Below are 11634 nucleotides of genomic sequence, written 5' to 3'. Positions count from 1 at the left end.
TTAATATACTCGGAAAATTGCCTATTTACTCAACAAACATGAGGGAAAGAACAGGCAAAACCACTCTTGCAGGTCCGGCGACTCCTCGTCCTCGTGGAAGGACATGAAGCGCTCCAGCGCGAGCAAGGGGCAACCTTGATGGAAATGGTTCCTAGTGTGAAGCACAAGGTAACCTTGTCCCCATCCCCGCTTTGTCTGGCGTGGAGCTTGCGATCGTGCCTACCAGTGCGCGGCGTGAAGTCTGTATGCCTCGTCTGGTCCCGGCATGCCAACGGCCGAGGCAACACCCGAGGTGGGTAGGCTCCTAGCCCATTCCCCGCAATGATGCTCATTGAAACGAATCAAAGTGATTGATCTATCATTGTCGATGGTTACAAGGAGTATATATAACTCCTGGAGAGACGCGACGATCGGAGAGAGATGCGTCGGTTTCAGGGAGTCGGGAAAGAGAGAGACGTCCGTGCGGGAGGAACCGCTTGAACGGTTGGGCAAGGGGAGATTTTCCCCTAATTTACATAATTAGTTTTAACACTCCCCCTAATCTACGCTTGACCATGTGGAGTCATCTTCATGATTGTCCGGGAAGCTTTATCATCTCAAAACTCTTCTTCAAAAGTTCTTCATAAAAACTCTGATGAGAACCTGAAACATAAACTTCACAACAATAGCATAATGTGATGTTATTGAACAAGGATATCTCAAGAAGAGACTCCCCCGGTTGCCTGCAAGTCTCTAAGTCGTCGCATACCAATTCCATGAACATATTTCTGAAATGTTGAATTTGGTAGAGACTTAGTAAATAAATCAGCAAGGTTGTCGCATGATTTAACTTGCAGAATGCTTATTTCCCCGCTTTTCTGAAGATTGTGAGGGAAAAACCATTTAGGAGAAATATGCTTAGTAATATTACTCTTGATGTATCCTGTTTGCATCTGTGCAACACAGGCCGCATTATCCTCATAGATAATGGTGGGTGATTTCATTGACCCAATTCCACATGACTGTTGTATGTGGTTTATCATTCTGCGAAGCCATACACATTCACATGATGCTTCAAATAATGAAATTATTTCAGAATGATTGGTAGATGTAGCTACTAGAGTCTGTTTTGAAGACTTCCATGATATAGCTGTACCACCATGTAGGAACACAAAACCGGTCTGAGATCTGGCATTATGGGGATCAGACAAATAACCGGCATCTGCATACCCAATCATATCAGAGTCCAGATTTTGCTGGAACTGAAAAAACAGGCCAAGATCCTTTGTGCCTTGGAGATATCGAAAGATATTCTTTACTCCAGACCAATGTCGTTTGGTGGGAGCTGCGCTGTGTCTAGCAAGTAGATTCATTGCAAATGCAATATCAGGTCTTGTGCAATTTGCAAGATACATAAGCGCTCCAACTGCACTGAGATATGGAACTTCAGGTCCCAACACCTCTTCTCCATCATCCCTCGGTCTGAACGGGTCTTTCTCTACGTCTAGAGATCGAACCACCATAGGAGTTTTAGATGGATAGGATTTGTCCATAATGAATTTCTCCAATATTTTCTGGATATATGCAGCTTGGTGTACCATGATTCCTGAGGGAAGGTGCTCAAGTTGAATACCTAAGCAAAATTTGGTTTTACCCAAATCCTTCATCTCAAATTCCATCTTTAGGTGATTGCGTGCTTCATCAATGTCTGGTGCACTGCCGATGATGTTGAGATCATCAACATACACAGAAATGATGCAAAATCCTATAGAGGACTTCTTGATGAAGACACATGGGCAATCATCACTACTGGAGTAACCTTTCTGAAGAAGGAACTCACTTAGTCGGTTGTACCACATCCTTCCCGACTGTTTTAAGCCATACAATGACTTATTCAGCTTTACACAATACATGTTGCGTTTTGCACTCTTATTCGGGACAGAGATTCCGTCAGGAACCTTCATATATATGTCCGAATCTAGTGACCTATAAAGATATGCGGTCACGACGTCCATCAACTGCATGGATAGACGACTTTGTACTGCCATAGATATAAGATATCGAAAATTGGTTCCACTCATTACTGTAGAGTATGTCTCATTGAAACCAATGTCGGGTTTCTGCGTAAAACCTTGTGCTACGAGCCTTGCTTTATATCTCACCACCTCATTGTTCTCATTCCGTTTCCGGAGGAAAACCCATTTGAATCCCACAGGGAAAACATTGGGAGGTGTAGGAATTGCTTCAGTGAATACCTTCCTTTTGTTAAGCGAGGCAATTTCTGCTTGGATTCCATCCTTCCATTTAGGCCAGTCGGAGCGCCTTTGGCACTCAACGATAGACCTTGGATCATGATCAGTGATAAGGGTATCTACAATCTTTTCAGCAAAATATATGTCGACAGTCGTAGTCTTGCGGTCAAATGATTCTCCAGAATCAACATAGTTGATGGAAATTTCTTGCACCCCTAGAGACTCTTCGTGATTTCCCAATACGATTGAGTCTGGGTGTTCCGATGTTCCAGCTAGTTTGTGCACACTGGAGCTGGGTTATGAAGGTTGCCCTTCCACTGGGTGTTTGTCAACATTGAGTTGACCTGCATTTACTGACTCTGAGGATTTTCTCCTCGATTTCCTTTGCTGCTTGCTAGAAGCTAGCTCCAGGTCAGAAGCCATACTACTCCCCCTCTTTTTAGGAACAGGGAGTTGAGTGGTTTTTATTGGTACCTCCACTCTTTCTGGCGCGTTTCTGGCCGGATTTAAGGATTTTGTAACACCTTTTAGATCAGTAAATGAATCTGGCAGATTATTTGCAAGATGTTGCAAATTAATGATCTTCCGAACTTGAAGTTCGGTCTCATGGGTACGTGGATCAGAGGATGAAATGGTATGAGCATTCCAATCAATTTTCGGGCATTCTTTCTGGTACTTGAAATCTCCCCCTAATGCCGGAAAATATTCCTCATTAAATATGCAATCAGCGTGACGGGCTGTGAACAGATCCCCAGTTAGGGGTTCTAGGTACTTGATAATCGACGGTGATTTGTACCCCACATAGATCCTCAACTTTCTGTGTGGGCCCATAGATGTCCGCTGTGGTGGTGAGATCGGGATGTATGCAACACATCCGAACTTACGCAGATGGGAAATGCTTGGAGGATTTCCACGTACCAATTCCATAGGGGAAGAACTGTGATATGCAATTGGCCTCAATTGTATCAAGTCAGCAGCGTGTAAAGCTGCATGACCCCAACAAGAGGTTGGCAAGTTGCAATTCGTCAACAAAGGTCTTGCAATGAGTTTAATCCTCTTAATTAATGCTTCAGCCAAACCATTTTGTGTATGGACATATGGAACAGAGTGTTGAACTTCAATCCCCAAAGCCATGCAATAATCATTGAAAGCACGTGAGGAGAATTCTGCAGCGTTGTCCATTCGAATTGTCTTAATTCGACTTTCAGTATAATGGGCTTGCAACTTAATGACTTGCCTCATTATTTTGGCAAATGCATGGTTTCGTGTGGACAGAAGACACACATGTGACCATCGTGTAGATGCGTCAATCAGAACCATGAAATACCGGAATGGACCAGATAATGGTTGAATAGGACCACAAATGTCTCCTTGAATACGTTCAAGGAACTGAAGTGGTTCAGCTTGTATTTTGAGATGCGAGGACAAGATGTGCACACAAAATCAGAAGAATGAGGAAATTTTGACTCAAGCAAATTATGACCAATGGAATTGCTAGTAATTTTTCTCATCATCCCGATTCTGGGATGGCCGAGGCGATCATGCCAGGTTTGGAATGCGTCAACATTCTGAAAAATTACTTTGTATGCAACATGTTCCACGGGTTTGATGTACGTATAGTACAAACCAGACGATAGAGAAAGAATTTTCTCATGTACCTTTTTTGCCATATCCGTGATCTTTAGTAAAGAGTAAATACTCCTCTTTGTTGTCTTCATGGGTTTCAATATGAAAACCATTCTTACGGATATCTCGATAACTGATCAGGGTACGTGATGAGTCATGATACAATAAAGCATCCTCTATCGTCACTTGTGTACCACTTGGGAGTGTGAATATGGCACGTTCAGTACCAACAATCACTGTATCGCGTCCAGCGATAGTTAGAATATCTCCATTCATCTTTTTCAGAGTTTGGAAATATTTTATCTCCCTTAGTATGGAGTTTGTGGTACCACTGTCCACAAGGCATAATTCCTCTTCCATCGGATTGCCCCCGTAGAAAAACTATATAAAAACGAAAGAATTTTCAATAAGAAAACCTTATGTTAATACATAGAATACAATCTTTATTATATCAAATGTGCTGATACAATACAATATAAAGACAACAACAAACTTATGTTCTTATTACAATTATCACAAATGGACATAGTTAAATAGATCACTAAGGAGGTCGAGGGACTTGTCAAAGTCACCAAACACATCGTTTGAGGTGTACTCAAGTAACATGGCCTCCGTTTCAGCAGGGTCCTCAAGTGGATAAGGAATCTTGGCGTTGCTTGGTCCAAGAGGAATATCCTGTGAATCGCCAGCTCCATTTGCGCTATGCGGATGTAGGTTGAAGTTAGCTTCAAGCCTTTTCCCTTGAGGTGCTTTGCGTCCCTGAGATTGCTGGTGCAGCATGACCAGATGCTTGGGCATTGAGCACTTTTCAGTAGAATGCGAGTAGCATCCACACTTGTTGCAAAGTTTAGTTTTATCGAACTTTGGCTTTGCAGTGCCTTTGCCCTTGCCCATGTTTCTGAATTTTCTGTTCCCATTGCGCTTGTGCTTGTGCTCAGAATTGGAATGTTTACCTCGAAAGGTACCATTAAACTTCTGTCTATTCGCGACATTCAGATGGACTTCAGGTAAAGGTTGTGCCCCAACTGGGCGCTGAGAGCCATTCTTAGCGAGTAGCTCATCATGCTTTTCAGCCTGAAGTAACATGTGAATAAGATCGGAATATACAGTGTAGTTGCGAGCACGGTATTGTTGTTGGAGGATCCTATCAGAAGGGAGCATAGTAGATAAATTTTTCTCTATCATCTCCCCCTGAGTAGGTTCCTTCTCACAAAAATGCAGTTTGGAACATATCTTATGAACAACATGATTGTACTCACCAATGGACTTGAAATCCTGAAGGCGGAGATGAGTCCAATCATGGAGTGCTTCAGGCAGGACCACTGCCTTCTGCTGTTCATACCTTGTTTTGAGGGCCAGAAACAGAGTACTAGGAGATTCCTCCTGTAAATACTCAGACTTGAGATCTGGATGAATATGGTGCCTTATGATGTATAAGGCAACATAATTCTGCTGTTCTGTCAGCGGCGTGGCTCCAGCCGTGAGAGGAGTCTCCGGGGGCTGGATTGCACGCGCAATCCCACGGGACGCAAGACTGATCTTGATGTCCATGGCCCATGTAGGATAGTTGTGTCCATTGAGGGCAAGCTCCTCAAACTCTTTGGCAGTCATCTTGGCCTACATGGGGAACCAGAGATAATTAATTTACGGGCAGTAAATTAAAAACCATCATGGTTGTGTAATGCAAAAAATTTGATAGTCAAGTGTAAAACTTGAAAAATTCTCAACCTCAATTGTGTGAACATAACACATTGAAGATCACTTAGATCTCACAGTAATAGGCTGCATGGCCATTACCTTGTGTATGCTACAATTTATATATAAGGAATACACGTTGAAGGTAATCGCATGTCAAGATTGACAAAGTGTAGACCTTACAGTAAGAGGGGATAGTCTGCAAATGAGCAGTAGATCCCAACTCATCACCTTGTGATTCCAAATATAATAAGGGAGAAAATATACAATTTTGTTTGCAAGTTTGATATGTGAGAGAAGATGATTTCAATCACAAGCACATGTTCAAGCGAATTGAATATGTGGTAAACACATAGAACATGTCATTCTTCCCAGATGAAATCCGGTACTTTATTTATATGCAATCCATTACATAATATAAACACACCTACTAATAATTACAAAAGTCCCAACATAGAATAAATCTAAAATAGGACTAAAATGTAAGTAGTTGTCAAACTAAGTACTAAACAGTACTAAACATAGTCGGCAAGTTTCGATCTCTTCTTCTCTCTGTGTTCTTCCGCTCGTGGGTTGAGTTCTACGTGCTGATAACGTGACACGAATCAAAGTGATTGATCTATCATTGTCGATGGTTACAGGGAGTATATATAACTCCTGGAGAGACGCGACGATCGGAGAGAGATGCGTCGGTTCCAGGGAGTCGGGAAAGAGAGAGACGTCCGTGCGGGAGGAACCGCTTGAACGGTTGGGCAAGGGGAGATTTTCCCCTAATTTACATAATTAGTTTTAACACTCATGTCTACTAGACCCCGGCGATGACCCCCGCGATGACCCCCAACGAGCGCATGCGTTGCAGGGCCTCCTTCCAGAGCACGGATGCGACACTTGCCCTGACCGGGAAGGTGATCAACACGCCATCCCCGTCCTCCACCACGTCAACAGATTGGCTTCTCACCGACGGATAACCTTGATGATCTTTGGGGCTGTTGTATACCTACCCAAGTAAACATGATGATCTAGCACTCAATTCTCCTCACTATTCTATGGAAGATTTGGGACTCCATAACCTTCAGACAGGAAAATCATCGCAACATTTACACCCTCAAGCGAATCATTGATGACATCATGCTTTGGACACACCGGATGAAGAAACCGGAGCATAAACAAACCGCCTACTCGTGGCGAATCTATCTCTTATCATGTTTACACGTGATTAAGTAATTCATCTTGTAATCTGACAAACATTGGGTTATAAAACTTGAAATCTATACCTAATAATAAAGCGACTAGCGTTTCTGTCGGAATTTCCGCCGAGGCATTTTTACAAAAAAAACCTCCTGTTTTTGAGAAATCAGCCCGCGGTCCTTTTTTAAAGAAAAAACGTTTCGGTTTTACACAAACACCCCTCCCTGTGGTCAGCACCTTATCCACACGCGACCGCTCTGGTGGCCAGAGGTGGGTCGCCGTCGGGCACGCGCACGGCAGCAGTGCAGCACCGACAGTGCCGTCGTGGGGCTCAAGATGGGGCGCTGCTCGGGCGGCACAACGACAGCAGGGCCCTCCTCGCGGGCCACGCGCTGTCGGTGATGCTCTTCGGGGCCTCTGGCACCTCGCGGCCGGCTGAGCCTGGCCATCCTCGAGGACACGCGAGCGCCGTCGTCGTTCCTCATCGAGCTGCCCGTGCTGGCGGCCGCGTTGCACGGGGAGATGGCCACGGGGACCGTGAAGTTGACGCTGGAGAGAAACCCCATCAACACCATTATTGTGTGGTGGAGCTGCTGCTCCTGTTCGAGAGGTAAGAGAGAGGGTGAGGAGAAGTAGTAGACCGGTGGTAGAAGGGGAGGAGGGAGGAGGTGGCTCACCGGCGGGGGGTCTTGCTGCTGCTACTGCAGTCTGTAGATCTAACTAGAAAATCGGAGTGAAGGATGAAGGAAGAGATGTCCAACAGGCCCAGACAGTCAAGCTGCTAGATTCAGGTTGGATGCATGCGTACAAAGGGAATGAAATCGGCTGGATGCATGTGAGATTGATGGGATTGTGCGTTGTAGATTACGGCTGCTTTGAAAGAGGGCGTGCTTGCTTGCATTGGGAATAAATAAGCAGAAGATTCAGGTTGGATGCATGCATTGCACTTTTAATCATGTGCACGAAACGAATGCACTTTTGACATTAACTAATTTGAGGTGTTTTGCGTTTTTCAGTAGTTTTAATTATGTGCATGATCATTTTCTTTTTGAATACACAGAATAATTACTCACACCGGTAATCATATCGTAAAATATACATCACTGCATTACTTGGGCTAATACATGTCATTATTTTGGTCTTTGCCAATGATAATATTTTCAATCAAAGGAAGATAATGTGAGGCAGAAGCGACGGATCGGGAGTTACAACGGAGTATTGCACTAGGTAAATCCTCGAACACGACACAAACTATCAGGCATAAGAAATCATCTATGAAAATCTAATGACTTCCCAGCCGTTGCCATCGAGCTTCATCTCGTAGGACATTCGTTATTTGATTCGAATGTATCCAAGAATAATTTTATATATTATATATTGCACATCATGAGAAAAAATAAATTGTATACAATGCAGGATGGAGCAACGTTCTAAGTATGATGACCAAACTCATTGCCTTAAAATTGACCATGTTTATCATCTGCGACAATGGCGAAGATGATAGGTAGTAATATGGATGAGTCGTCGTTGGAGACGTGCAAGGATTTTTTTGTCTTCCGTTGCAACGCACGGGCACATTTCCTAGTATATATTCAGGTGGAGAGCTCCCCCACCACCCCGGTGAGTTTTGAAGGAAAAAAATGCGCGAGATGTGTACACGGAGATGGTGAGATTCACCTACCATGGCAGCAGAGATCTTGCAATGCTCTGCCATTCTAGACGTGGGCTTGCTGGCATATAGCCTGGAGTAGGATGGAAGAGTTTTGCTGCATCTACCTATAAATATGGAGCAGGAAAGGTTTTGGTAAGCGCACTAAGTTAAAACGAAAACAGTGGCTTCACGAAGAGACTGCAAACGAAGACAGTGGAAACGAAACGAACCATTTCATCTGCCGATGCAGTGAGTGCAACATTAATGATTTTCCACGTCGGTCCATGTGACCTCAATTTGACAGTCAAATCTTTCAATGCACAAACATAACTTTTCATATGCCTAAATAAAAAATAAAATTTTCAGCAGCCAGTGCTTCACCACTAACAAAATGGCAGGGCGCTTTGTTGTGAACAGAAGTCAGTAAACAAATAATCAACTAGCCAGATTGGTGTTCGCGGACCACAAAGTATGTGCAAGCGATTTGCTCGTCTTGATCATTTGGAACACTCGCGGACCACAAAGTATAATCCAGCTGAACGTGTTGCACCTTGCAAATATGATTCAGAATTTTGGGTGGGCAGAACAGCAGGTAGAGGGGCGGCATACCAATTGAAAGAAGTATAAATCCAGTTGAACGCACCGACCCGAACGAATCATCATCCATACTAACAATCACAATTTCGTGATCACGTTTAGCACCCATCTTAAGAAACTCAATTTTGGAGAGTGTTTTCTCTGTAGTGAACCGAAACAACTTTTTTCCCTCCCACAAATTTATCAATACGACAGCGACCACGTTACCTTTATCACTAGTTTCCGGTTAGCCGCGTGCTTACGTTCCATTTTTCTCATAGCGCATGGTATATTTAGCAGAAAACAGAACCACAACAGTTGTGCTCAAATGAAAATTACAAAACCCCTGTTTTCCACTGCAATCCCTTACAAACCATTTTTGCTGAAACTGGACCTGGAGAGGACACCCCCCAACATCATAACAAGCACACAGCTGCACTACTGCCGATATTCAGAACAACCTCCCTCTCCACATCAAGCAGTGCAGCCGTGTACTCCTCCATGCTGGATGGTATAGTTATGCTGTTGGGAGCCATTTGGCCAAAATATTCACTGGATGGTATAGTTATTTCGGTTTGCATTTCAGCCATGCACAACAGCATAATAACGACCAAAATATTTTGGTTTGCCAAAGGACCAAAATATTCACTTGAATTCAATTAAATATTTGAAATTTTGTAAAATATTTGAATTCTTGTGTACTACTAAAATTGCTGAAAATAAAGTGTCTACTGAAATAACCGAAATCCATTGAATTTCATTAATATCTCACTGAAAGTGAAAAACATGTTCCACATACATGAGCAGGGGATAATAAAGATTCTACTCCAAACCGAGATGTAGCATAATATCATTTGGTACTAAAATTTGGAGTATAATAATGGTACGGAAAGCATTACTTCCACATTGTCATGATAATATCCTTTGCTGATGTAAATTCAGCCGGGATGATTCTAGCTATCAGCTCCTTAAGAACTGCGGGGCAGCTGGATTTCAGATGCTCATACCCATCACTTGACATCATAGCATCCAAATTGGACGGAGAAGCAAGGAACTGCAAACAAGCTTCTTTGAGACGACGGAAACCATGTTGCTCAGCCAAAGCCAAGCTGGTAGCCACCATGTTGGAATCAATGTGACTGCACAATTTGTCCTCGCATATCACCTTCAGCCTACCGATGTTGTACCTGTCAGCCGCGACAAGTAGATGGCCAGCCATCACCACATCAAGCACCGGAGGAACCGAGTCGGTGTACATGAAATGGAGCAAGGACTCGAACACATCAGCTTCCATGTCACGGATGACAATGGTACTACCGGAACTCTCCTCCATGGCGCCGAGGAGCTCCGCCTTGAAGACAGACGACCGGGCAGCAACGACACAGCGATGAGCAGAGTATCTCTGCCCGTCGACCTGAAAGGTCATGTCCGCTGCATCATTGCTCTTCAGGAGATCGCCGAGATGCCGGTGCAGGTCGCTTGGAGGAACCATTGCTTCTTCGATGTCCTTCATAACGGTGACATCGCACCTGATGGTGAGACAATCGCCTCTAAGATGCGCCGATCCCTCAAGCTCAGCCTTGAGGATGAAATCATAGTAGCCACAGGTTGGAGCTTTCCTTGAGAAGGTGTGCACAGGGGCGGTACGGGTGTACGAAGGCACCGGATCACCATTCTTGTCAAGCACATTGAGCGTCAGTTTCGCCTTGGCTTGTTTGGCATCGGCCGATTCATGGCGTACATACAGAGATATGAAATCGTCGCAATTCTTGGGGCAGCCGTTGGGGTAATATTTGACGGTCCAGTCGTGGCCTCCAACACTGAAAGGGGTGGAGGTGGCGAACTGGCCGTTCTTGAGTAGCCCCTTCATTCTTGAGTATCCATCTATCTTGAGCACATAAGATCTCTCCACAGATTCGGCTACCATGGCAGCAGGGATCTTGCAGAGCTCTGACATGCTGGGGGCGGGATTGGATTAAGATGGAAGACTGGCGAGAGGAAAGATCTCTACCTATATCTGTTCCTTCTCGGCGCCGTCCGGTGGTGTCGCCCGAAGCACGGCTGCCGCTGGAGCTTGGGATTGGAGGATCTGGCGACTAGCGGTAGGGTGTGGAGAGGGAACGCCGGGGCGTGGATTTGGGAGGGTGAAGCTCGACGGCCGGAGCGGGTCGCAAGCAGGGAGAAACTGAGCGCGGCGGCGGGAGCGGAGGGGATCGGGGGGAGAGACCGCCGGAAAAGGGGTGGCGGCGGAGCCGAGAGGAGATTGTTGCGTTAGGTTTTCTGCTGATCGTTTTTACCTGGGGATGGGATGATTCACCCCACTTTACAAGGGGCTGGATGATTTGATCCAGTGTTGTTTCAATGACCGGTGACTCCGGCCCCATCCGGCAGCATTTCAGGGAAGGCAAATTATAAATTGGAAAGTAAAGTGGGGGCAAAAGATTAAGGACGTCACTAGGCAGCGGCGCCGTACCCAGGGCTTTCCGTACGGCGGCCCTACTACTGCCAAAAACCACGAGAGTTGGACCTAAAAAGGTGCCTCCACCATTGATTACGAAGTATTCCCCACGGTCCTAACCATTTTCATCCATTCTGTGAACGCTATGATAGGGTATGATATGGTGAGATTAGATTGCTTCCATGCAGGGAATCATAAAAGTACAAAAA

At 44.8% G+C, this 11634-nt stretch overlaps 1 protein-coding gene across 1 annotated transcript; it reads right to left on the bottom strand.

The window, feature by feature from the left end:
- Positions 1-9704: 9704 nt before the first annotated feature.
- LOC123398808 (BTB/POZ and MATH domain-containing protein 2-like) lies at positions 9705-11275 on the bottom strand. The gene has a single exon (XM_045093261.1). The coding sequence runs from the start codon at positions 10922-10924 to the stop codon at positions 9863-9865; it is 1062 nt and encodes a 353-aa protein (XP_044949196.1). The 5' UTR covers positions 10925-11275; the 3' UTR covers positions 9705-9862.
- Between the last annotated feature and the right edge of the window lie 359 nt (positions 11276-11634).

Source organism: Hordeum vulgare, chromosome 5H (assembly GCF_904849725.1).
Source record: "Hordeum vulgare subsp. vulgare chromosome 5H, MorexV3_pseudomolecules_assembly, whole genome shotgun sequence".
Lineage (NCBI taxonomy): Eukaryota > Viridiplantae > Streptophyta > Magnoliopsida > Poales > Poaceae > Hordeum > Hordeum vulgare.
This window is presented reverse-complemented; position numbering and strand designations above follow the sequence as displayed.